The 27,832-nt window shown below is 49.3% G+C and overlaps 1 protein-coding gene across 1 annotated transcript; it reads right to left on the bottom strand.

Annotated features, from left to right (window-relative positions):
• Nucleotides 1-13,981: 13,981 nt before the first annotated feature.
• On the bottom strand, nt 13,982-22,207 carry POLM (DNA polymerase mu; the record flags this gene model as incomplete). The annotated part of the gene is given in 13 exon segments (XM_082661719.1): nt 13,982-14,186; nt 14,416-14,457; nt 14,460-14,504; nt 14,579-14,642; nt 14,644-14,853; nt 14,918-15,003; nt 15,110-15,304; nt 16,622-16,729; nt 18,504-18,575; nt 19,420-19,587; nt 19,715-19,813; nt 20,543-20,726; nt 22,032-22,207. Coding segments are annotated over 13 exon segments (1,545 nt in total). The 3' UTR covers nt 13,982-14,090.
• Between the last annotated feature and the right edge of the window lie 5,625 nt (nt 22,208-27,832).

Raw genomic sequence — 27,832 nt, forward strand, 5'->3', positions numbered from 1 at the left:
AAATACGTTGTTATAAATATGTTATTATATGTAACCTTAATGGTAACCACAATGCAAAAACCAATAGTAGATACACAAAATATAATGAGAAAGGAATCTAAGTATCCACTACGGAAAGTCATCAAACTACAAAGGAAGAAAGCAAGAGAAAGTGAAAGAAACAGAGAAACTATAAAGCAGTCTAAAAACAAGTAACAAAATAACAATAAGTACATATCTATCAATAATCACTTTAAATGTGAGTAGACTAAATCCTCCAATCAAAAGACAGAGAGTGGCTGAATAGATTTAAAAAACAAAAAAACTACCTATAGGCTGCCTACAAGAGACTCACTTCAGATGTACAGACACACACAGACTGAAAGTGAAGGAACTGAAAAAGCTGTTTCATGTAAATGGAAACCAAAAGAAAACTGGGGCATCTATTCTTATATCAGACAAAATAGACTTTAAAACAAAAACTATAGTAAGAAACAAAGAAGGTCATTACATAATAACAAAAGAGCCAATAACAATAAGAGGATATAACATTTGCAAATATTTATGCACCCAACATGGGAGCACTTTAACTTTTAAAGCAAATATTACCAGACCTAAAGGGAGAAATAGATAGCAATACACTAATACTAGGGAACTTTAATACCCCACTTACATCAATGGATAGATCATCCAGACAGAAAATCAGAAGAAAACACCAGCCTTAAAAACACATAAGGCCAGATGGACTTAATAAATATATAAAAAATATATTTAAAAAAATCCATCCAAAAGCAGAAGAATGCATGTTCTTCTCAGGTGCACATGTAATATTCTCCAGGATAGATCATATATTAGATCATATATTAGAACAAGTCTTAATAAATTTAGGAAGACTGAAATCATATCAAGATTTGTTTTTGACCACAGTGGTATGAAACTAGAAATTGATTACAAGAAGAAAACTAATTCACAAATATACGAGGTTAAACAACATGCTACCAAATAACCAATGGTTCAACAAAGAAATCAAAAGAGAATTCAAAGAATACTTTGAGACAAATAAAAATGGAATTACAACATACCAAAATTTATGGGATGCAGCAAAAGCAGTTCTACGAGGAAAGTTCATAGCAATACATGCCTAACTCGAGAAACAAGAAAAACCTCAAACAATCTAACTTTATACCACAAGGAACTAGAAAAAGAAGAACAAACAAAGCCCAAAGTTATTAGAAGAAAGGAAATAACAAAGATCATACGGAGATAAATGAAATGAAGACTAATAAGATGATAGAAAAAAATCAATGAAACTAAGAGCTGGTTCTTTGAAAAGATTAACAAAATTGACAAACCTTTAACTAGATTCACCAAGAAAGAGAGGGGGAGGGGCTCAAATAAATAAAATCAGAAATTAAAGAGGAGACATTATAATTGATATGACAGAAACACAAGGGATTATAAGAGATTACTATGAACAATTATATGCCAACAAATTGGACAACCTAGAAGACATGGAGAAATTTCTAGAAACATACAACCTTCTAGGACTGAATCATGAATAAATAGAAAATCGGAATATACTAATTAGTAGTAAGGGAATTGAATCAGAAATAAAAAACTTCCCAGCAAACAAAAGTCCAGGACCAGATAGCTTCACTGGTGAATTCTAACAAACATTCAAAGAAGAATTAATACCAAATGCTTTCTCAAATGTTTTCAAAAATTGAAGAGGAGGGAATACTTCCAAACTCAGTTTATGAAACCAGCAGTACCCAGATACCAAAACCAAACAAGGACACCACAAGAAAAGAAACTTACAGGCCAATATCCCTGATAAAACATATATGCAGAATTCCTCAACAAAATATTAGCAAGGCAAATTCAACAATTAAAAGGATCACACAGCATGATCAAGTGGATTTATTCCAGGCATGCAAGGATATTTCAACATCCACAAATCAATCAATGTATTAACCAAATTAACAAAATGAAAGATTTAAAAAACATCATCTCAATAGATGCAGAAAAAGCATTTGACAAAATTCAACATCCATTTATTATATAAACTCTCAATGAAGTAAGTATAGATGGAACATACCTCAACATAATAAAGGCCATATATGAAAATATCCAGAAGAGCCAAAGCAACTTTGAGAAAGAAGAACAAAGCTGGAGGCCTCACGCTCCCTGATTTCAAACTATATTACAAAGCTATAGTAATCAAAACAGTATGGTACTCACATAAAAACAGAAACATAGATCAATTGAACAGAATAGAGAGCCCAGAAATAAACCCATGCATATATGGTCAATTAATTTATGACAAAGAAGCCAGGAATATACAATGGGGAAAGGAAAGTGTCTTCAATAAATGGTGCTGGGAAAACTGAATAGCCACACGTAAAGAATGAAACCAGACCACTAATTTACACCATACACAAAAATCAACTCAAAATGGATTAAAGAGTTGAGTGTAAGACCTGAAATCATAAAAAATTTTGAAGAAAACATAGGTGGTAAGCTTCCTGACATCAGTCTTGGCCATGAAATTTTGGATCTGACTCCAAAAGCAAAGGCAACAAAAGCAAAAATATACAAGTGGGACTACTTCAGATTATCTTCTACACAGCAAAGGAAATCATCAAAAAACGAAAAGGTGACCTACTGAATTGAAGAAAATATTTGCAAATCATATCTGATATGGGGTTAATGTCCAAAATATATAAAACATATTTAAAAGTTGTAACTATGTATGGTGATGTGTGGTAACTAAGGCTTAACATGGCAGTCATTTTGTAATGTATACAAATATCGAATAACTATGCTGTCCACTTGAAACTAATATAATGCTGCATGCCAATTATACCCCAATAAAAACACTTTTAAAATTAAAAAATGGTATTCAGAAAAGATGATGTAAAAGTGTTGATGATTATTCTCTATTGTTTAGATTCATTATACCTTGCTTAAATCTCTAGGACTTTTTTGTTACTTGTCACAAATTTGTACCCTTAAATGTATGTCCTATCCCATCCCATCCCCCTTGCAACCATCATTTTACTCTATGAGTTTGGTTTTCAGAATTCACATACAAGTGATATCATGCAGTATTTGTATTTCTCTCTGACTTATCTCACTTGCAACAAGGCTTATCCATGTTGTTGCAAATGGCCCAATGTAAAATAAATAAATAAATGTATATCTCAATTTCTTTATCCATTCAGCAATTTATAGGCACTTAGATTGCTTCCATAGCTTTACTATTGTGATAAATAAACATAGGATTGCATATATCTCTTCAATATCTTGCTTTCATTTTCAGGGGGTATACACCCAGAAGTGGTACAGCTGGATATGATAAATCTATTTTTTAATTTTTTCTGGAATTTCCATATTGTTTTTCACAGTGTCTGAACCAATGTATATTCCCACCACATGTACAAGTGCTTCCTTTTCTCCACATTCTCGCCAACACTTCTAATCTCTTGGTCTATAGTTTCCTTTTCTTTTGTTGTGCGAAATGGCTTTGGAGTAAGGATAATGCTGGCCTCACAGAATGAGTTTGGAAGTCTTCCTTCCTCACAATCTCTTGGAAGAGTTTGAGGACTGGTGTCAATTCTTTTTTCTTTTTTTAAAATAAATTTTATTTATTTCTATTTTTGGCTGCATTGGGTCTTCATTGCTGTACGTGGGCTTTCTCTAGTTGTGGTGAGCAGGGGCTACTCTTCATTGCAATGCGCAGGCTTCTCATTGGGGTGGCTTCTCTCTGTTGTGGAGCACAGGCTCTACAGCACAGGCTCAGTAGTTGTGGCGCACAGCACAGGCTTAGTTGCTCTGTGGCATGTGGGATCTTCCTGGACCAGGGCTCAAACCTGTGTCCCCTGCATTGGCAGGCAGATTCTTAAGCACTGCACCATCAGGGAAGTCCCTGGTATCAATTCTTTAAATGTTTAGTAAATAGAATTTGTCAGGGAAGCTGTCAGCTCCTGGGGAGTCTGCTCCTCCTATATTGAGAGGTTGATTCCTGATTCAATTCCTTTTGTCATTATTGGTCTGATTTTCTATTTCTTCCTGATTCAGTTTGGTAAATGTTGCAGGAAATTTATTAATTTCTTCCAGATTATCTTATTTGTTGTCAATTATTGTTCATGGTAATCTCTTATCCAATTTTTTTCTGCAGTATCAATTATAATGTCTGTTCTTTCTCTTATAATTTTTTATGTCTTTTTTTCATAGTTTAGCTAAAAGTTTGTCAATTTTATTTTATTTTTTTAAAACAGCTCTCAGTTTTGTTAAGCCTTTCTATTGTTTTGCTGGTTTCTATATCATTTAGTTCAGCTCTGATCTTTATTTCTCATTCACTGAATTCTTCAGCTTCAGAATTTGTTTGGTCCTTTTTTATAATTTCAATCTCCATAGTAATTTCATTAATTATATTTTTATTTTATTTTATTTTATTTTTGCATTACACGGGCCTCTCACTGCTGTGGCCTCTCCCGTTGCAGAGCACAGGCTCTGGACGCGCAGGCTCAGTGGCCATGGTTCACGGGCCCAGCCATTCTGCGGCATGCGGGATCCCCCCGGACCGGGGCACAAACCCACGTCCCCTGCATCGGCAGGCAGACTCCCAACCACTGCACCACCAGGGAAGCCCTCATTAATTTTATTCATTAATTTTATTCTTGAGTTCATTGAACTGTCTTCTGAGTTTTCTTGTAGCTTGTTGAATTTCTTCATAACAGCTATTTTGAATGGCTGAGAAAAAAAGCTGGTAAACTGGTAAAGTAGACTTAGCAAAAATTAAAACATCTGCTTTGAAAAATACACTGGTAAGAGAATGAAAAGGTAATCTACACACTGGGAGAAAATATTTATGAATCACATAACTAACAAAGGACTTATGTACAGAATACAGAAAGAACTTTCAAAATTCAACAGTAAGAAAGCCAACGATTCAATTTTTTTTTTAATGGTCAAAAATTTGAACAGACACTGCACCAGAGAGAATATACAGACAGTAAATAAACCAGTGAAAAGATGGCTGACATTTGTAGACACTGGGGGAATGCAAATTAAAACCACAATGAGCTACCGTTACATATCTACTAGAGCAGTTAAATACTGAAAATACTAAGTGCTGGCAAGGATACAGAGCACCTGGCGACTGGTACATGTTTAACTTACACGTGTGGCTCTCCTCACTAGTGCAAAATGATACAGCCATTATGGAAAACAATTTGGCACTTTCTTATAAAGTTAAACATACACTTATCATCAAACCTGGTGATCCTATGTCTTATTATTTACCCAAGAGAAATGAAAAGCTCTGTTCACACAAAAACCTGCATATGCATGTCTACAGGTGGTCTATTCATAATCACCAAAACCTGGAAACAACTGAAATGTTCAACAGGTGAATGGGTAACCTGTGGACTATCCATGGTATGGAATATTATGCAACAAGAAAGAGGAATAGGGCTTCCCTGGTGGCGCAGGGAATCTGCCTGCTAATGCAGGGGACACGGGTTCGAGCCCTGGTCTGGGAGGATCCCACATGCCGCGGAGCAACTAGGCCCACCTGCGAGCCACAACTACTGAGCCTGCACGTCTGGAGCTTGTGCTCCGCAGCAAGAGAGGCCGCGATAGTGAGAGGCCTGCGCACCGCGATGAAGAGTGGCCCCCGCTTGCCACAACCAGAGAAAGCCCTCACACGGAAACGAAGACCCAACACAGCAAAAATAAATAATCAATAAACTCCTACCCCCAACATCTTCTTTAAAAAAAAAAAAAAAGAAAGAGGAATAGCAGGAACTTAGATGAATCTCAAAGGCATGTTGAGTAAGAGAAGCCAGTCTCAAAAGGTTACAAATAGGTTCCACTTACATGACATTCTGGAGAAGGCAAAACTGTAGAGACACAGAAAAACCAAATGGGTGGGCTTGGAGTGGGAGAGCATATGACCACAGTGGGACAGGATGAGGGGCTGTCCTGATTTTGGTGGAGGTGAATGGGTCTAAATGTTAAAACTCATAAACCTTTACACCAAAAGTGTCAAGTTTACAGCATGTTAATTTAAAAAATATAATTTTTATGTGGTGATTGGCCAAGGAAGTTCTCACCTGATAAAGAGACTTTTGAGTTGGAAGATCACTTCCAGGTGGAGAGTACAGCAAGGGCAAAGGCCCTATGGCAAGGAGCATGCCAGGGGATTTGAGGATGAAAGACCACCACGTGGCCGGCCCCCCTCAGTGAGAGGATGAAACACCCACTGGCCTCATGGGTGTCTAGGACGGTTCAAGTAGGAAAGCAGTGAGGCAGGAGCACACCTGCTCATCACAGGGCAGTGGGGCTTGAGAGAGGGGTAGTGCCGGAGATAAGACAGGTGGAGGCCCCCAGGGGCCACTGTGAGGACTTTGGCTTTACTGAGAGGTGGGGATCCACTGGAGGGCTTTGAGCAAGAAGTAAAAGATACCATGTGACCTGTTTTTAAGACTCTTGAGGACAGACCTTAAAGGAGCAAATGTTGAGACAGGAAGCCTGGTTGGGAGATACAGGCCTAACCCAGGCAGGAGGTGGTGGGTCAGCGTTGAAAGTTCTCTTCCTCCCACCTCCCTACCCTTGGGCCCTTTCTCCAGATGCCCCAGCACACCCTTTAGCCCGAGGTAGATTCCGAGCAGGCAAGAGACCCGTCTCCACCTCTCAGCTCAGAGGCCCTGAGGCTAGAAGCTGAATCAGGCACTGTGCAAAGCACTTGCCACCCACTACCTCAGGCTCTATAACAACAACCCCAGAAACAAAGCCCCATTCAGGTCCATGCTCTACAGGGGAGGAGCCTGAGGCCTCTGGCCACGGGTCACAGAGCTATGATGCCCCTGTAAAAAATTAATAAACAGAAACCTCAATTAAATGGAGCTGGGAGATCAGAAAGGGAGCTCCCACACCCTGCAACAATAGCAGAGCCCAACAGGAAGAAGAAAGAGTCTTTTCAATCCTGGCAACTACTCAGCCAATTAAAAAACAGGGACTCTTTGTTTATTACAGCCTCCCAACTTCCTTTTCCCCCTCCTTCCTTTGCCATGTGGGGACTTGCATGTGGCTCACCGTGGTTGCAGACCCTGAACTGCAATTCTCTGCTGATCCCAAATAAACCCATTTTTGCTAGAGAAATAACTGGCAGTCTATTTGTTTTAGGTCAACATTTTGGTGACTTGTACAGGGATCCAGAGAAGACCCCTGATGGGCTTGTAAGTAAACAGGTGCAGTTCCCACATGAGCCCATTGCTGCTCTGATTTTCTCACTGACCCTGGAGTTTGAAGGTACTTCTCCTGGATCTGAGCCTCTGCCCTCTTTGAAGCTCTCCAGGCTTTACCTGGGATCTATTTTAAGGTCTTGTCCTTTCTGGATAAGGCATGTTCTGTACTCAAGTACACATCTGATTTTGAAATCAGACTGTTCCAACTGGAACTGGCTAGGCTTCAGCCCATTCCTTTGGGAACTGAGGCTATTTCATCAGAACTGTGCCAGTTCAGCCTTCGGGCCATTCCTTTAGAATAGGGGCTGTTCTGTTGGAACTCTGCTGAGAAGCCTTTGGCCTGGCTCCTCTAGGACCAACCTATTCCTTTAGAACTGGTTGGTATTAGGCCTGCAGGCTGTTAAAGATATTTGAACTGTCTGGGCTGCAAGATGTTTAAGCTGTAAGCTGCTTGAAATGTTTAGACTTTTTAAAAATTATCCTCTTACTCTAGAGAAAAACTGCTGAAAAATGGGATCCCAATTATCTAAATATTTTGAGGGCAGCCCCCGCCCCCCACCTTACAGGGACTCTGGCTGATTTTTTTTTGTTGTTAATTTATTTTTTGGTCATGCAGTGCAGCCTGCGGGATCTTAGCTCCCCAACCAGGGATCGAACCCATGCCCCCTGCAGTGGAAGTGTGGTGTCTTAACCACTGGACCACCAGGGATGTCCGTCTGGCTGATTTCATGTTTAAAAACTGTAGCTCTTCTTCATAAGAATTTCTAACTAAATGGACCCACCTCACCAAATGCAATCTAGAATATCAACGGCCATTATGGGGAGCTTACTTTTCTTAAAACGGAATTGGACTATCAGAGCCCTAAAATTTCCAAAACTGAATGGAATGCGTATTTTGATTGGTATTTTGAGGCTTCCAAATGTTATCAGCAGCCTAAAACTGACTTTCTGCAAAATAAGACTTTGAGGCAAACAAATCATTAAAAAGATAGAATGGCTCCCAAAGCCTCAGGCTCTTCTTCCTTGGCTGCTTTGTCCCGGGCTCCACCTCCAGCAACATCCTGTCTCCCGCCCTCAGCCCCTTGTGCTCAGGCCGTGCCTCCAGTGCCAACTTCCTGCTCTTCTGGGCCACCTACACCTGCTCTAGCTCCTCAGTTCCCCATACTAATTCTCTCACTGAACTTCCCTTTTTCTCTAAAACTCTCCCCACTCACTTTTCCCCTGAACTTATCAGAACCTGTCCCTTTAAAATTAAGCCTCCTAAGAACCCAGAGACTTAAACCCTTAATTTCGTATACTCCCTGGACTAAAGGTGAACTGTGAGCCACAGTCAAAGATGTTTCCAAAGTGACTGAAGATCCTCACAGATTTGCTGAGGAATTTAATATAGTCATTCAAACTCAGCAACCCGGTTTCTCTGACTTACATCAGCTAGTTCACATGCTTGTCGGTGAAGGCCAGGCTCAGCATTGGATGAGAACTGCTACTTGGGAAAATCCTAAAAGGCCTTTAGAATTACAACCAGGAGACCACCCTGCTAACTTACATGATCAGGCTCACGCAATGCTAGGCGACTTCATGGGGCAATTCCTGCAGCTTTTCCAAAGCCTGTTGATTGGAACAAAATGCAGGCTTGCACACAGTAATCTAATGAATCTGTTCGTGACTATTAACAACTGACTTCAGATTGTTTTTAAAGAAAATTCTGATCTTCCTTCAGATGTTAATTCTACCCAGGCAGCTTTTAACTCTATGTTTACTAGTGGGCTGAAGCAGGACCTTTCCGTTCTAGCAAAAAGGAACAGGATGGAATGAAAAACTGTGTCCACTCCAGATTTAGTTAATCTTGAAAACCAGTTCTCTCACTTTCTTAGAGGAGTCACCTAAAAGGGAGACAGCTAAACTCCTTTATCTTCAACTCCAGCAAATGAAGGCTCCTAAATGAAACCAAAACCCTCCTATTTGTTTTAGGTCAAATAGGTCCTAGTTTAGGCCCTACTTTCTGCTATTGTTGTAAAGAGCCTAGACTTCGGAAAAGAGACTGTACAAATCTAAGTGCTTCAGGCACCTTCAGTCTTCTAACCAGCTTTTCCACCATCCTCCCAATTCTCAACAACGGGGCTCTTCTCAATCTTCCCTCTTAACCGGCTTAGAGAAACGTTTCTCCAGATTGGGGGTGAATCTCTTCAGTCCTAATTGACACTTGGAGCCACTCTCAAGGCTCAGCCCCACTACTATAAAGCAGCCCCTGCCTCAAAGTGAACAATTCAAATAGTGGGGATCTCCAATGAACCTCAACAGGCTCCTGTCTCTGAACCTATTCCACTCTGTTTAGGCCCTCTGAGAGATACACACACTTTTCTTCTTAGTTCCTCCACCTCTATCCATTTATTATGCCGAGACTTCTTAGAGAAGCATCAGGCCAGAAGTTCTTTCTCCCAAAAGGGGGAAATAATTCCAGAATTTGACAGTAGTCATCAGAGTAAACAACAATGTGAATTAAACGACTCTTTGATATCTTTCATTTGCTCCATCTCTGATGATACTAGAGCTGATTCTGGAAACACAGATCATTTGTCCCTATTGAATCGGCTACCATCCTTTTTATGGGCAAAATCTCCACCGACACTGGCAAAATTCACAGCATATCTCCCATCGAGATTCAAACAGATCTCTCAAAATCTCTTCCCAGTATTGACAATGTATAAGTAAAGAAGCCATCCCAGGCATAAAGCCCGTAATTGAAGATTACACGGTTGAGGGCCTCATTAGTCCTTGTACTAGCCCTTGTAATACTCCCATTTTACAGATGAGGAAACCTAAAAGCCAAGGGTATAGGTCTGTCCAGAACCTCCAAGTAATAAACAACATAGCTATCCCTTGACACCCTGTTGCTCCTTTCCTACGTTCCTAACAGTCATTCCCATAGGAGGTAAATTCTTTACTGTAACTTGATTTAGGCAGTGCATGCTGTAACATTCCGGTTGAACCTAGCGAATAACTTTCTGCCTTCACTTGAGAAGAAAACCTATTCACCTGGACAGTAAGACCTCATGGTTTTACTGAGTCCTTATTTCTCCTAACTCCTGAAGGCTGATCTGGACGATACAAAGTTCCCTAGAGGTTCTACTTTGCTTCAATATGTGGATGATTTGCTTCTTTGCTCTTTCTCAAACCTCCTCACTGGAAGTCATCATCCACCTGCTAACGATTTCAGCCTTAAAGGAACATACGGCAGTGAGGATAAATTGCAGTTTGCCCCAAACCCAGGTTCATTGTTTACGGCATCTGATATCAGAACAAGGGCTACACTTAGTTCCAGACAGACTTCCTGGTGTGCTAAGTTTCTCTAAACCCAAAACTAAGCACCAACTGTGAGGTTTTCTTGGGCCAGTTGGTTATTGCCAAAATTGAGGTCCAAATTTCTCTCTCATGGCCAAACCTCTGTTTTACTGAAGCACAACTCCAATCCAACTTTAGGGAAGAACCAGATACACAGATTTTAAGGACTTACAGGAGAGTTTGAAGAACCCACCTGCCCTTAGGCAACCCAATGATCAGATTCCCTTTTTGTATACGAAAAAGAAGGGAATGCCCTTGGGATACTCACCCAAAAGCAAGGAGACCCCCGTCGACCCATAGGGTATTATGGCCAGCAACTGGACCCTGTAACACGGAAATACCCTTCTCGCCTCGAGCCATCACGGCCACTGCCCTTGTGGTTAAGGCCGCTGAGAAAATCATTGTGGGATCTCCTTTACTCATTTCTGGACCTCATGCAATAGCCCTCCTGAATTCTCATCACACTCAACATTTCTCAGTCAGCCGTCTCACCTCCTTTGGAGTCCTTTTGTCAGCTGCTCTTCACATAACTCTTCTACGTTGTAATAACCTTAACCCTGCTACTCTTCTCTCCTCTGTCACTGAGGAAGTCCCTCACAACTGCTTAACCCTTGCTTAACCCTGACAGACCACCTCCTGACTCCTCATAATGATGTCTAGGAAATTTCAGTCGGTAACACTGACTTCTCACGTTCACTGACGGTTCTTATTTAAAAGGGGACAATGGCAGATGTTGTGCTGGGGATGTTACTGCAACTTCTTTTGATGTTGCTGAGGCAGCATCTTTACCTACGGCTACTTTGGCCCAACAGGCTGAATGATACGCTCTCACACAGGCTTGTACTTTAGCCAAGGACAGAACTGCCAATATCTATATCGATAGTAGATACGTTTTCGGAGTAGCTCATGATTTTGGAATGTTGTGGAAGCAATGTGGCTTCCCTATTTCCAGCAGAAATAAAATTTAAAATGGCCCCCGGGTTCAGGAATTATTGGATGCAACACTTTTATCCACCCTTGAGTTATTAGTAAGATTCCAGGGCATTCTAAACTGGACTCTCTGGAAGCTAAGGTAAATCACCTTGCCGAAATTTCTGCAAGGAATTCCGCCTTTAAAGGAACCACAGCAGCTAAACTTCTGTCATGGTCCAAAGGGATACTTCCTCAAGTGATACCTTGAAAACCTGGCTCGGGAAGCCCAAAAACTGGCCTCGGGAAAAGATTGGGAATTCAACGACTGTTGGTTTGATAAAAAAGAGAAAGCTCTGGTTCAGGCCAAGTAACAACCCAGTCCTACCCACTCCTCACCACTGTACATGCATTAAACCACTGGCCTAACAAAATGACAGCCTTCATGAGTCAGTACTGGTGGGGAAACACTAGCAACGCCACAGAAAGCACCTACTCATTGCTCCCCTTGTCTGAAGTACAACCCAGGGAAGTCTGACTGTACTGCTCCTGGACGTTTTAAATTGCCTGATGGAGCACTTGAGATCTGGCAAATGGATTTCATACAATTTCCTCCACTTCGTGGATGTAAGTATGTTTTAGTCATGGTATGTATGTTTTCACACTGGACTGGAGCTTGCCCTTGCAGATAGGTTACTACCTCTTCTGTGACTCAAGTGCCTTGGGAAAGATTATCCCTACCTGGAGAACTCCGCTTCAACTTCATGATGACAGAGGAACCCATTTCACTGGACAGGTGCTTCAAAAAGTCTGTGCTGTTTGGCCAGTTTTACACTTTCACTGCACTTACCACCCCCTACCCTCTGGTTTGGTCAAACACACTAACAGCATTATTAAGACTCAACTGGCAAAACGTGTAGAGGCCCTCCAAATACCTTGGTCAAAAGCATTGCTGTTGGTCCTTCTAAATCATAGACCCACCCCTTTTGGAACTTTTACACCCTTTGAGGTAGTCACAGGATGCCCAGTGCACTTGGCTCCTGCCTCTTTTTTTTTTTTTTTTTTTTTGCGGTACGCGGGCCTCTCACTGCTGTGGCCTCTCCCAGTTGCGGAGCACAGGCTCCGGACGCGCAGGCCCAGCGGCCAATGGCTCACGGGCCCAGCCGCTCCGCGGCATGCGGGATCCTCCCAGACCCAGGCACGAACCCGCATCCCCTGCATCGGCAGTCAGACCCTCAACCACTGCGCCACCAGGGAAGCCCGGCTCCTGCCTCTTTTGACCCACAACCAATAAGAAGAGAGATACTCCAATACTGCAAAGGCCTAATTGCTTCTATTAAAAATAACCATGTTTTGGTAAGCAACCTTTTCACAGTGCACTCTTGGGAGATGAAGACCTTAAACATCACACCCTGCAACCTGCAGGTTTCATCTATTGGAAAAGACATCTCCAGAAGGACTCTCTTCAACCTTGCTGGAAAGGCTGCTATCAGGTACTGCTAACCAACCCTTATGCTGCAAAACTCCAAGGAATACAACTCTTGGATTCACATGACACACCTAAAGAAAGCACCAAACCCTGTCTGGACCTGCAAATCATCTGGTGACCTGAAAGTAAACACTTCCCTGAACTGAAGCAGACGACATCCGATGAGCCAGCTTTCCAAAGATATTCAGACTAGGCCTGTTGGAATTTCGTCACCAGACCTTTGATTACATAAGGCTTCAGATAATCTCTACCGTTTAGGATCTTGGTAAAAGACATGGACGTCAGATAAAAAGTGCCTAAGAGTTGTCCCTCCTACCCCTCCTTGTTACTTAAATATAACCTCAATAGATCTCCAATCTGTGCACTTTCCCTCTGATGTGGGACACTACACCCAGGAAACGTCCTTCCTTGTATTGAGGAACAGAAAGACCCTGAAACTGGAAAGCCTGACTCAGATTAGTGATGCTTTCAGAGATGCATCTTGATCGAAAGGGGAAGTGTAAAAACATTAATAAGAGTTGGGAGACCAGAAGGGGGAGGGCTCATGCCCTGTGATGGTAGCAGAGCCCAAAAGAAAGAAAGATCTCCTCTTCGTTCCTGACGAGGACTTGGCCAATGAAAAGCCATGGACTCTTGTTTACTATAGCCTTCCCAAATTCCTTTTCCCCTCTGTAAGAGCGTTTTCCTTTCCATTTTTGCTGGGGACTTGCACATGGCTTTCCATGGCTGCAGACCCATTCTCTGCTGATCCTGAATAAACCCATTTTTGTTGGAGAAATAACTGGAAGTCTATTTGTCTTAGGTCCACATCCCCCACCCTCACCAGCACCCTGTAGCAGACCTCTGGGCAGAACCAATGCCCATGCTCCCCGGTCACCCACACCAGCAACACGTTCAGAAAATACAGCTTAGTTTGTTCCACATGCTCATTTCATGACAGCTTGAACTGGGTGTATGTGGGGGGCTGGTGGTCCACACAGACAGGGCTCCCACTTGGGAGGGGTGAGGACTTGGGGCAGCAGTGCATCTTCCACCTGGAAACATTCAGGGACCAGAACACCCACAGCGTCTGGCTCACATGGCACCCTCCATTTCCAGAGAGCGGAAGTGGGGGCCAGCTAATAGGATAAGGCATTTCTTGGCTGGAGGGGAAGGTACTCAAGGCCCAAGAGTCTGAAAATGTCTTCCTCTGAAGCCACGTGGAGAAACGTCTTCTGCAACAGAGTGCAAGCACGAGTGCCTGGGAGCCATTCCACCACGCGGCAGCTTCCCGGAGACAGGTGTGGGGAGGAGGCTGGAAGGGCAGGCAGAGCCCAGCCCCGCGGTGGGGTGCTTCTTGAGGGCCCTGTGGGTCCCAGGTTGGAGGGCCCTGGGGCCGACGCAGACTGTGGGCCGGGCAGAGAGCCGTTTTCCCCACCCAGGCCTCCCGTCCCAGCAACACACCTGTCCCGGGTCAAACAGACCATGGCTGTTCAGCCAGAGCCCTTCCGGCCCTCCTTCCAGCTGAAGCAGCGCAGCTCCCGCTCGAAACGCTGGGGAAGAGTGACTGCATCAGCAGGGCCGCCAACCCCAGACTCCAGGGTGGCCGCAGCAGCACACTCCCTACCTTGGAGCCAGTCCAGCCGAGTAGCGCAGAGGGGAACTGGCTGATGGGGGTGACCACCAGGTGGTCGGGGTGGGGCAGGGCCTCTGGGCGCCCCTACAGCATCCCCTGGGGGTTGTGGCAGGTGGAAAATGCAGAAAGTCCCCTCGAAGGCATCCATGGTGTGGCTCTGCCGGTGCAGGTGGGTGGGGTCGTCTGCCTGCTGGCTGCGCTGGTGCTGGCGGTACAGGACAAGGTCCTGGGGGAGAGCAGACATGGCCGGGCACCGCCATGTGGGGCTGGGACAGGAACCAGGATCCTGGCAGGACCGTCAGCGGGGGGAGCAGGAAGCCCCTCACCTACTTCTTCAGGCAGCACATCACTCTGGGCAGCAGCCCTGCCTCCCGGCCCTCCTGGGGGTGGGTGATGAGGAAGTCCACGTCGTGGCCCTGAGGGGGCCAGTCTGACTCTCAGCCTCCGTGTTCTCCCGAATCCCTTCAGTGAGGGAAGGCCCACCTCAGTGGTCCCGCCTCAGACGCATTCACTGGGAAGGGCCTGGAGCTGAGCCGGAGGGCGTGTGGAGCCCCCTGACCTCCGGAAGCCGCCGGTCAGCGTGACCGTGGCCCCAGGAAGGGCCTGCCCCACGGCTGCCTCCACCGCCTGCTGCAGGGTCTCCACATCTGACCGCAGGATCCGGGTGCTCAGGTCCTGGTGGTGCTGGAGTCCTGTGGGCAGCACAGCTCTCCTGACCTGCCCAGCCCGGCCCTCTCTAGCTGTCTCCCACTAGCCCCTCCTCTCCCTTAAATATCAAACGCTTATTTTGAAACAATTGTAGGCTCACACGCAGTTGAAAGAAATAACAGAGGTCCCCTGTGCCCTCTGCCCAGTTCCCCACAGCGGTAACATCTGGCAGAACTACTGTAGGTCACACCAGAATTCTGATGCTGACACAATCAAGATACAGACTATCCCTTTCAACGCCTCGGTTTTCCCATCCATGAAACGGGGCCGGGAAGTGATAAAGAGATGTGAAGATGGCTCTGCCGCTTAACAACACCTCGCTCTAGCCTGTGTCCACCTCCTCCCCTGTCAGAGGGATCACTGGGCCTTCCACACACACAGTTAGGAGAGGTTTACGTGAGGGAATAAACGGCCCCGGGCAGGATGCGCGCTCAGTAAGCGCTGCGGGCCTCTCCTGCAGGGAGAGAACACTGAACGGAACCGACGGATGCCACCATCACGCTCCACCGGACGCACGGCTCTGTGGTCTCACGTCCTGCTGACCGGCCAGGAGACTCTCCCAGGACCCCCAGCTGGCCTCCCCTCCCCCAGCCCCCAGGAAGATGTTCAAAGAGGCAACGAGTGCTGGGCTGTGGGGCTCCTTCAGCAGGGTCCCCGATCCAGGCCACACGGAGAGAACACAGAGTCTGCTCAACACCTGCGACCTGCTGGCCTCACGCCAAGGAGCTCACGGGATTCCCATGCTTTACAGAGAACGTAATTCAGGCTCAGAGAAGTCAAGACTCAGGGCCACGGTCTCCTACCTAGTAAGCGGCAGAGATGGGACTCAAACCCAGGCCTGACAAACTCTCAAGTTCACGTCTCTCCACCGCTCGGCACCACCTCCCACTAGCAGGCTCCTCACTGAGCCTCTCCCCGCTGAGCACAGGTCCCCATGCCATCAGCCAGTGGGCCAAGGCGCCAAGCAGCACACAAGCAAGTGTGCCCAGGGCCCGGGCTGCTCTGACATGCCCTCCCCTCTACGGAATCAGGAGTAAGGGGTACATGCCTGGTCCAGGCCCAAGTCTAACCAGGAGGTCCTGAACGGCACAGCAGCTACTCTGACCATTATCGCTCACAGAGAAGGGGCTGCACCGGGTCCTGACTCCACTGGGTCAGGAAGCCCACCAAATAAAGATGCCCGTCTTCACACTCACCCCATTCCCTGCCACACAGGCAGCCACGAGCATATGCCATGCGTCAGAGCTAAGGGCTCCATGGTGTGGGAGGCTTTCAGGCACAGGTGCTTTGGGGAAGCCCAGGGCCCAGCGCTCCCAGAGGGCTCACCTGCTCTCTGCTCTGGGGCTGCTCTCGGAGGTCGTCCAGCGTCCGTAGCCCCTCCTGGTACCACCGGTCAGCGGTCCTTAGCCCGACCCCAAAGATCTGAGTGAAGAGCTGTTCTGAGGATGAGCACAGCACACTTGGTCAGGAGCAAACTCTTACAGCGAGATGCAGATGACGACACTGATCCGTGCAAGGCGTGTCCCAGGACAGCACCACTGCAGCGTTACACAAGTGGCCTCATTAAGTCTTCGTCTGGCCGGGCAAGTGGCATCCCCACTCACATTCTTCAAGTTTAAGCAACGTGCTCAAGGCCACACAGCGAGTGCACAGGCAGGACTCAAACCCCGAGCCTGGCCTACACAGCCCACCCTCACAGGGGACGGCGGGGAAAGACCCCACGTGCTCCCTCCCCAGGCCTCGGTCCCCTCCTCGAGCAGGGTCCCTCCCCAGAACTTGTACAGTTCTAGCCTATGATTCCAACATCACCAAAGTAGGCGACCTGACAGTCCGTCCATTCACTGGGAAAACCATACCATCCCACCCAACAGCAGCTGGGACTTATTACTGTGGCTCTGCCTTTTAACAGGCAGCAAAAAGGGCAGTTAATAGCCAGGGGGTTGTTTTAGCAGGATCTGGAAGGAACAGGTTAGGGCTGGCTGGGGCTCTGTTCCAGGTTCAAACATGACAATTGCCACTGCCTGGCCACGGGTCAGCAGAGATGTCCAGGCCAGTGGAAACTAACTATGCTGCTGGAGCTGACCTCTCGTGGGGTGGCCAGCTGCCCTCACACGGGTATCCTACACCCAGGGTGGGCGCTAGCAACTCACCTGTTTCTTCCTTGACTATAGCTCGTTGGACAGGGGTGGGCACTTGCCCTAGGCCAGCCACTCAGAGCCCCTCCCCAGGGACTTCTGAAACACAAGAGCAGGCCCAGGGGAGGAAGAACAGCTGGGTGGCACTCGTGTCCCTGAGCCCCACTTCCTGCAGACCAGCTGTAGCCTGCCCTTTTGGGACTGTGCTGGCCATCCTTCCCTAGATCCCCGGAACCAAGAGCATGAACTGGATGGGAAAGATGCTGAGAATAACCTAATCATGCTGTTTATAACAGTAAACTTCTAACTGTTCACGTACTTCTCTCCTGGCCTGGATGCCTTCTGGGACTCAGGGGTACCCCGGGGGAGGTAGCAGATGACTGTGCCCTCTCCCAGCGCTTCTCCAGCCACTAATTCCTGTGTTGCCTCCACACCCCTGAGCCCCCCACCCCCCATCCTTTACACAGGGTTCCTCTCCCTTTTTGAAGCCCCCCCCCCCCGACCAGTCGCTGATCTGACAACCTCCAGCCACAAAACCAGGGTGTCTAAGGAGCCCGACCAAGGCATCCACAAGAGCTCTGGCAGCTCCGTTATCAGACCAGAAATGGGAGGGACCAGCGGGAAGGTGCGTCGTGGACACAGGCAGGACGCCACCAAGAAAATGAGTATGTGAGGTCACAAAGGTGGAGACACTGCGAGGGTGAGCAGTCCCACAGATTTAACGGTCCCCGTGACACCCGGAAAAAGGTTCTGTTTTGTTCAGTATGCTCTGTGTAAAATGCCAGAGCATGTGATATACTTGAGGATATGCCATCAATAGTCAAATAAGAACACATGGTGCCGAGTGATCTAGAAAATTCCCTGTGCTCAAAACAAGCTTCTCGTCCGCCTCCATCTGGCTGCCTCGTGTATATCGGGTGTCGGCTGACCTGCCAGTTCCTCAGTGAGACCTTCTCTGACCCCGGGGGGGACCCACTGCCCCACTTTCCACCTGACATGGCATGAACCATGTGTTGTGGCTCTGGGGGAGGACCGTGGAGCTCCGTGCCCCTGCTGGGGGCTGCCCTGCGTACCTTCATGGCCTGGTACCTCTCCGAGAGCCGAACTCTCTCCACCTCCTCACACACTCCACGTTCCAGCAGCTCCTGTGGGAGAAGACAAGGCCTGACTGGCAAGAGGAGACCTGGGTGCCCACGGCCCAGCAGGGGGGCTTTGTGGGAGCAGGATCCCGGGGGACTTGGAAATGAAGACTGTGCCCAGGGAGCCTCCAAGCCCCTAGGGCGGGGAACGTGGGCCACCTCTCAGATAAATAGCAAGCCCTGGGATACGTAAACAACTGCTTTTAAAACATAGGTGAATTCAGCAAGACTTCATTTAAAAGCTCAAGTGGGGCTTCCCTGGTGGCGCAGTGGTTGAGAGTCCGCCTGCCGTTGCAGGGGACGCGGGTTCGTGCCCCGGTCCGGGAGGATCCAGCATGCCGCGGAGCGGCTGGGCCCGTGAGCCATGGCCGCTGAGTCTGCGCATCTGGAACCTGTGCTCCGCAACGGGAGAGGCCACAACAGTGAGAGGCCCTCGTACCGCAAAAAAAAAAAAAGCTTAAGTGAATTCAAAAGCATCTTTTCCATCGTGATATACTCGCTCAGTGGTAAGTGTACAAAAGGACAACTTCACATTTGGGGTCCTCAAATACTTCTCATTGTAAAAAGAGGTGCGCATGCTCAGGGGTCCTCTTCCACCATCCGGGACAGTCTGCGCTGGTCCAAGTGGAGCCAGCTACCAGCCTGCCGGGCTCCCAGCAGCTCCCTTGGCTGAGCCCCTTCGGTCCCCCTAGGGCAGGTGCTGTGGCCCCCATTCACACGTGAGGAATCTGAGTGAAGAGGGTGGCCGGCCACAGCTGGGCTCTGAGCCACCAAGCCACCTGCCCTTGCCAGGCCCTGAGGCCCCCTCACCTCCCCCCACCCCGCCCTGCTAAGTGCGGGGAGCACCGACCTGGACGACCCTGCACGAGCGTTCTCCAAAGTGGGCCAGGCCACGCAGCTGGCTCAGGGCTGTGACCGGGCTGGGAAGGGCCTTGAGCGCTGAGGCTGCTCTGCACAAGGAGAGTTGGCGGCACTCACTGCCGGCGAAGCCCGCGGCCTCCACTAGCGTCTCCAGAGCCTACTGCAGGGAGGGGCCCTTGGGGAGGGGCAGGGATGGCGGGATACCTCACCCCACCCGTCCCTCCAAGGCTGGGACAGGGGAGGGCCTGGCCCCATCCCAGGGAGGCAGGGGACCCAGGGCTCACCGAGAGGCCGGCGTGGTGGTGCGTGAGGGGTGTGGGCCGCTGGCAGGCACAGGGCAGCCTCCATGCTGGGCGTGGCGGCCCCTTCCCGCACACAGTCACCTGGGGAAGGGCAATATACAGGCTGCTTCGAGGCTGCAGGGTGGGCAGGGGCCAAGGAAGCCCCCCGGAGCCCTGCCTCTCCTGGGTGGTCACCTAGGGCTCTCGGGACAGACGGGGCCGACTCTCAGAGGGCACAACTGCCAGAGGCACGGGGCAGAGGCGGTGTCGCCCTGCAGAAGCCAGAGCGGCAGCAGTGGCACCAGCTGCCACCGCACGTGCTGTATGTGCCCCACCTCCCAGAACCCCCTCCGGCAAGTGGGCTGGGGTGCCTGTCACCCCCACTTCACAGACGGGGACACCGAGGCCTCATGGCTCACAGGCAGAGTCAGGATTTGAATGCGGGCAGCCCTGCTCTGAGCCCACACCTGCAGCCCCCAGCTGTGCTCACCCAGGAAGCACAGAGGTGGGCGGAAGCCATGAACCTCACAGCACCCCGAGGACGGCCTCCTGCTGGCCCCACTTGGGGTCACAGTCTCTCCACTTGGTAAGCAAGAAAGGCCTAAAGATGCCAAAAATAAGTGGATCTCAAGAGAGTTTGCACCAATGGTGAGAGGAGAAGCGGGAACGGCCTGGCTTCCCAGGGCCCCTTGGTGGTCCGGGCTGAGCCCTCACCGCCCACCTCATGTGAAAGACACTGAGGCACGGCTGCCGTGTCACCTGTCCCAGCTGAGCTCTGGCCTGCGCTGGGGCCTTCTCTGGGGCCCCACCCTCATCCTTCACCCAGCTCACCTCCAGGCAGTGCCGGCACTCCACAGGGACTGGCTGCCCAGCCGCCATGCTCTCCATGAACCAGCTTACGTCTAAGAGCACTGGGCGAGTGCATCCTGGGTGAAGGGCCGCCGTCCTGCGCTCCTGCTGGCAGACGGCCTCCTCTGCTGAGATCCCCTCCATCATGACGTGTGTCACCTCTGAGCTGGGTGGAGGGAAGAAGAGGAAGTGAGGCCCAGAGCCCTTTCCCAGACCTGCCATTCTTCCTGCTGCACTCCATGCCTCCAGGCCTTTGCTGTTACTATCCCCTCTGCCTGGTGACCACCTATTCATTCTTCAGAAAGACCTCCCAACCCCTCCTCCTGGCAGACAAACATCTCCACCGCTCCAGCATCCGCAGAGCTGTGCGTGGTTCTCGGCTCTAGCTATGATGAAAAGACCAACCCTTTTTTGTGTTAACTTGTCTGTCTCCCTCTCCCCCCAACCCCAGAGGAAGGAGAGGCCAGGGGTACAGGGGGCAGGACCAGGAGGGGGTCTTCATCGAAGTGCTGGAGACAGACTGCTTGGGTTTGAACCTCAGCTCTGCCACACACTTGCTATGTGCCCTTGGGCACATCACTTATCTCTGTACTTTGACTGCCTCATCCACAGAGCAGAGATAATAACATATCTACTTTGCAGGGTTGCTGTAAAGATTAAATGAGCTAATAAGCAAAACGGCTTAGATAGTGCCCAGTACATTCTAGGCTGTGGTCATCATCCTCTCCTGAGTGGGTCTGCTGCACCCCTGGGAATGGTTAACTAAGCTTCAGGGGGACTGGCCCCTGATTCACTTGCTCTTTCAACTTCAAAACCATGGGAACCCTCCTCCCTTATTTTCAGCATTGCTTCTGTAGTGGTTTTGTTTTTGTTTGGTTTTCTTCTACTCTTTGAGCCTCACTCAAGTCACTTTCTCAGCCCTGAGGAGAGAAATCAGTTTAGCTAACAGGGCAAGATGAATCCACCTAAGGAAGGACTGTTAACCACCGCTACACTCACATGGCCCTTTATAAAGCCTCCGGCATACATTCTCTCCTTGTCCTACAGAAACACTCCTGACCCTAACTGCTAACACCCTTTTACAAAAGAGGAAATTGACAGGAAGGCTATATGACCATGAAATGCCAGGGCTAACTTGGAATCCAAACACCTCAGGTGCCCCTCCGCTCCGGGGTCAGCTGCGTGGGAGTCGTTTCAGATCTCAATATCCTCAGCAGTAAGGAAACAACATACGTGAATGTGGCTGATCAGCTGCAAAGTTCCGAGCACGGGCATCTGTGTTCAGGCCATCACGCCACTCAGCAGCATCTCCCGGCCCACCGGGCGCGACGGCATGGTGATACCTATACGGGCGTGCCACGTTCCCCGGTGAGGCGAGGCCGTGGGCGCCGGACCCGCCCCGCGCCCCTCAGAAAGGTCGGCCCTAGGAAGGTGGCCTCGTCTGGCGGCGAGCTTCGCCACGACCGCGCACCTGTAGGCGTCCAAGACGCGGAAGCCCTTGGAGAGAGCCAGGCGTGTGAGGAAGGCCCGGCGGTTGCGGCCCATGCGTGGCTCAGCCAGGCAGACAGTGACCCCAGGGAAGCGTGCCGCGGAGGAGGGGGCGGTGTCCGGGGTCCCGACCCCCGCTCGCCGCCGTTTTGGTAGCATTCGTACCCTGGCCGCGGGTGGCGCCCGGCGAAAGCAGAGAGAAGCTGGACAGACGCCGGAAGGAAGGCGGGCGGAAGGCGGGCGGAAGCCGCACGGATGCCGGAAGCCAGCGGGCGGAAGCCAGCGGGAGGAAGCCAGCGGGCGGAAGCCGACTGGAAGGGGAAGTGGCGCCCGGCCACTCAAGGAGGCAGGCCCCGCCCCATGCAAATTAAGTCTCTGGGCGGATTTCGCCCCCAGGGTCGTTTGGAGCGAGGTAGAGGTCCCGGGGTTCCACCTGATTGGGTGTTCCGGCCTCTCAGCGCCAGAGGCCCCGCCTCTATGCAAATACAGCCAGAGCGCACGCCTTTTGTTTAAATTACACTCCCGGAAAGTCCCGTCCCATCCTTGGGACCACCCGGGAGGAGAGACTGGGGTGGAGGGTAGGGGGGTCGGGTAAAAGGGGTGCGGGCAGAAGCTGGAAGGGAGGAGGCGGAGGTTAGGGAAGTCGTCCTCGGAGGCTAAGAGGGGAGATCGAGGTGGGGGTGTCCGGGGATCCGTCCTCGGCGCGTGGGGGGAGGGAGATGTTAGTGGTGGGTCCTTGGCGGGTAGGAGAGGGATCCGTTCTCAGCAGGATAGGAGTATCCGCCCCAGCCCCTGCTGTTCGCCCCTGCTATTCGCCCCCTCCGACTGGGTCGGGCTGGACCGATGGGCCCCGGAAACCTGGCGGCGCCGGGCTCCTGGATAGCGGGCCCGGGCAGATGCGCGAGTGAGCGTGCTGGTGGAGCGACCGCTTCAAACCCCTGGAAAGGGTTTTCAGTCTTTCTCAATCGAATGGCGTTAAGGACGACTGGCCGGCCATTTAGAAAAATGGAAGTTGGATCCCTCCCTTACTGTTTAACACCAAAATAAAATCCAGATGGATCAAATATTAAAATCTAAAAAAGAAAAAAAAATGTACTGGGGAGTCGATAAATGTTTTTATGGTCTAAAGTATCACAATAAACCTGAAGACACTAAAGGAAAAGAATGATAAACTTGAAGACATACAAATTTAAAATGTATTTAAACATTAAAAGGCAAACCAGGGCTTCCCTGGTGGCGTAGTGGTTGAGAATCTGCCTGCCAATGCAGGGGACACGGGTTCGAGCCCTGGTCTGGGAAGATCCCACATGCCACGGAGCAACTAAGCCCGTGCGCCACAGCTACTGAGCCTGCGCGTCTGGAGCCTGTGCTCCGCAACAAGAGAGGCCGCAACAGTGAGAGGCCCACGCACCGCGATGAAGAGTGGCCCCTGCTCGCCGCAACTAGAGAAAACCCGCGCACAGAAACGAAGTCCCAACACAGCCATAAATAAATTAAAAAAAAATAATAATAATAAAAAAGGCAAACCAGGGGAAGAGTGTGACACATTTTGAATTTAAATCTAATTCCTGTAATTATGAAATTGTCCACGGATTAATAAGGAAAAGACGACAAGCAAGAACACCAGTAGGCAATTTACAGAGGAAACGCTACTCAAAAACATACCAGATTCCCTGACTCGTCCAATCAGGGAAGGGCAAACTTAAATGAGAGTATCTTCACTTATCGCATTATCCGACGTTTACAAAATTGATCACACATGAGGGAACTGGCAGATTGTAGGAGGGACTTTTTGGAAGCCAATTCAGCAACCATAGCCAACAAAATGAAAACAAAAATCTCACCCAGCAATTCCTTTTCCAAGATTGGTATTGTGTTGAATCCCTAGACCAGGTTGGGAAAGCTGACATCTTGACAACATCGAGTGTTCCTGTATGTCTCTCATATTTTCAGACACTCCGCTTTGGAATCTCTTTGTTATGCTATGTGATCTCCTCAGTCTCCCCTGCCTGCGGCACAGGGCTGAAGCAGGCTGGTGCCTCAGCCCAGGCCTCTTCTCAGCCTCCACACCAGCTCCCGAACTGCCCTCCTGGGCCCAGGACACACACCCTGGCTGGGAGGCCTGGGATGCGGCCCCTCTCTCATTTCCTGTGCTCGTTTCTCCTCCTGCCATCTGGGAAGGGGGAGCTCCCAGGCTCTCTGTAAGGAGTCCGTGTTCCCCATCTGTGGGTTCTGCCTTTCCTCAGAGAGCAGCAGCCTATCCCCTGAAACAATTTCCATTCTTCTCGATGGCCTCTGTCTCCATCCCAGGCACCTGGGTTCTCTTTTGGGGCGGCAGAGGCAGCTTTTTTTTTTTTTTTTTGCGGTACACGGGCCTCTCACCACTGTGGCCCCTCCTGTTGCGGAGCACAGGCTCCGGACGCTCAGGCTCAGCGGCCATGGCTCACGGGCCCAGCCGCCCCGCAGCATGTGGGATCTTCCCGGACCGTGGCACGAACCCGTGTCCCCTGCAACGGCAGGCGGACTCCCAACCACTGCGCCACCAGGGAAGCCCCAGAGGCAGCTTTTAATGACCCATCGCACCTGAATACTTAAAATACTGGGCAACTTGCAAAAATGAGGATTTCCACAGGCCCAGGGAAGTTTTGTGAGGGGTGATCCTCAGTGCCCACTGAGTGGAGGCCTGGGCACAGGTGGGCAAAGCCACAGCATCGATGGTTGGCGTGCTCCTCTCCTCCCCTCCCTGGACCACCAGGTCACTGTCCATCCAGCTGGGAAGCGGAGACCTCAGCCCTCTATCTCCGATAAACCTGGCTTGGGGTTCCCAAATGTCTAAGTCCCCAGCTCCCTGCTGCCCACGCTGAGACCACCCCCCCCAAAAAAAGTCAGAGGCTGCACAGGTGATCTCCTGGCTGGGCCCTCTCGGCGGCCCTGAGGGTGGCAGTCCTCCCTTGTGTTCTGCACTGTGCTTTCTCATGCTGTGTTTTGGATTCGTTTTACCCAGATGTATGAGCTCGCATCTTTCCAAGATGAATCTCATCTAGCTATTTCCTGTTCCCACTTCCAGTTCAGAAAAGGCCCCTGGGGGTGATTTTTCAGTCCTCGTGACCTTCATAAAACCTCCCCATGGAGCACCGTCTTTGAAGTCCGCTTCAGTGCTGTTGGCGCCTGTCCTTGGCCTGTGGGGCTGGGACTCTGCCTGGCTCTGAGGCCCAACCCCCCACCGATTCCCGTCTCCTGCGGGTTACTTGCCAGCTGCATTCCAGAGGGTGTGCGGTCAGCCTGCTGATGCTGTCAGACTGGAGCTCCTGAGGACCACTGGCCCAAAGTTCTGACCTCTAGTGCCACTCCCTGAGCTACCCACTGCATCACTGTGGGTTTGGGCTATCTGGTGCATCAGTCTGCCCAGGCTGACAGAACAAAATACCACAGACAGGGCAGCCAAAACAAAAGAAACATTTCTTATTATTCTAGAGGCCGGAAATCCAGGATTAGGATGCTGGCAGGCAGCTTTCATTCTGAGGCCTTCTCTCTTGGCTTGTAGACGGCCACCGTCTCTCTGTGTGCCTACACGATCTCTTTGTGTGCTCGTGGAGAGGGAGAGAAAGAGATCTCTTCCTCTTCTTATAAGGCCACCAGTCGTATCAAATTAGGACCACACCCCTGTGACGTCATTTAACCATATTACTCCTAAAAGGCCTTTCTCCAAATACAGTCACATTGGGGGTTAGGGCTGCAACATATGAATCTGAGGGAACACAATTCAGTTCATAGTACCTGGTGTATTTGGTCCTGTGCTGCTGTAACAAATTACCACAAACTGGGGGCTTGAAACAACAGAAATTTATTCTTATAGTTCTGCAAGCCTGGAATTCTAAGATCAAGGTGTTAGCAAGGCCGTGTTCCCTCTGAAAGCTCTAGGGGAAGATCCTTCCCACCTCCTCTAGCTCCTAGTGGCTCCTGGCATTCCTGGGCTTGCGGCTGCATCCCTCTGATCTCTGCCCCATCCCCAACCCAATGGCTGCCTTCCCTCTGTCCCTTCCCCTTTTCTTATATATATATATATATTTTAATTTTTAATTTATTTTTACTTTCTGGCCACGCTGCATGGCATGCGGGATCTTGGTTCCCCAGCCAGGTTCAAACCCGTGTCCCCTGCAGTGGAAGCGCAGAGTCTTAACCACTGGACCACCAGGGAAGTGCCCCCCCACCTTTTCTTATAAAGGCACCAGTCATTGAATTTAAGGCCCACCCTTAATTCAGGATGACCTCATCATGAAATTCTTAATTACATCTGCAAAGACCCTTATTCCAAATGTGGTCACAGTCTGAGGTTCCTCATGGGCATAAATTTGGTGGGGGGCCACCATTCAATCTACTACCCTGAGTCCACACCTCTGACCCAGGCTCAGCCCTGGACTCTGCTGACAGGTTCCATGGCCCATCATGGATCTCTGCAAAAATCCGTCAGAGCTGCAGGATGTAGTTTCTGATAGGAATAGATGTGCTCATGCCAGGGACTGTGGCTTGCCATGGGCCTGCCAGGTTATGTGACCAAAGGAGATGCTTTATTTTTGAGAAACTATACTGTCTTTTAAGGAAAACGTGGGTCCCTTTGCTTGTTGGATGGTGTCTAAGTCTGATCAGGCAGCTATAATGAATACCACAGATTGGGTGACTTGAAAAAAACAGACATTAATTTCTCACAGTTCTGGAGGCTGGACATGTGGAATCAGGGTGCTGGAAGATTCAGTGTTGGTGAGGGCCCGCTGCCAAGCTGCAGAGTTTTCACTGTATCCTCATATGTCAGAGGGGGTGAGACATGGTGCCTCTTTTATAAGGGCACTAATCCCAGCTACGAGAGCCCCATCCTCATGACCTAATCACCTCCAGAAGGCCCCACCTCCTAACACTAGCACCTTGGGCATCAGGATTCCAACATGTGGATTTGGTGGAGGGGTGGGACACAAACAGATGGGCTCTGTGTAAGAAGGAGGTGGGGGGATTGGAGGCCTGGGGCAAGATCTGGAGTGGGAAGACTGGGCCAAGGGGTAGAGAAGAATCCCTGACTCCCTCCCACCATGGGGACTTGGCCTAAGAATGATGGAAAAGAGATAGATGTGTCCTTAAAATGAAGGCTCTTAGCGTTCATTTGTCCAACTAGCCCTGACTCAGCATGGTTGGTAATCCTTAGGGGAAGGGCTAAGTGGTCTGGAAGAATTATGAGAAGAGGGATGTTTGCTGAACCAAACTCCGTCACAAATTGACACAACTGTCTACCCTTTCCACCACAGGTAATTCCATTGATATTAAGGCAGAATATGACATTATTACATTCTTGAGTGAACAGACCCAATGTCATTTAGGTATTTTCCAATTTACTACTGTTATTGAAATAAAACACAGATATGACTGTGGGGAGTTCCAGCTTATCGGCTTCAAGGAGAGCCCTGGGCTGGAAAGCTTGGCTCAATGCCCAAGGTTGTCATGGACGGTGGCCCACGGGGTGGAGGGTATAGAGAGGCCAGATAGGGAGGCAGCAGCCTGCCCCAGGATATGGGGCAGGTCAAGGTCAGAGTCTGTCCTTCACTGGAGGAAAGGGGGGTGGGTGGTTAGCTCAGGAGGGTGTCCGTGGTCAGGGCCGCATGCAGATGGAAAAGGATGGAATCTGGGTATAGTGGGGTGGGGGGGATCCTAGTCAGTACAACTACTGACATTTATGGAGGGCTTGGTATAGGCCATGTATTGTGTTAATTATTTGTTCTATTACATCTTTATTCTCTC

This window comes from Grampus griseus (genome assembly GCF_964374135.1).
Source record: "Grampus griseus genome assembly, chromosome: 9".
Classification (NCBI taxonomy): Eukaryota; Metazoa; Chordata; class Mammalia; order Artiodactyla; family Delphinidae; genus Grampus; species Grampus griseus.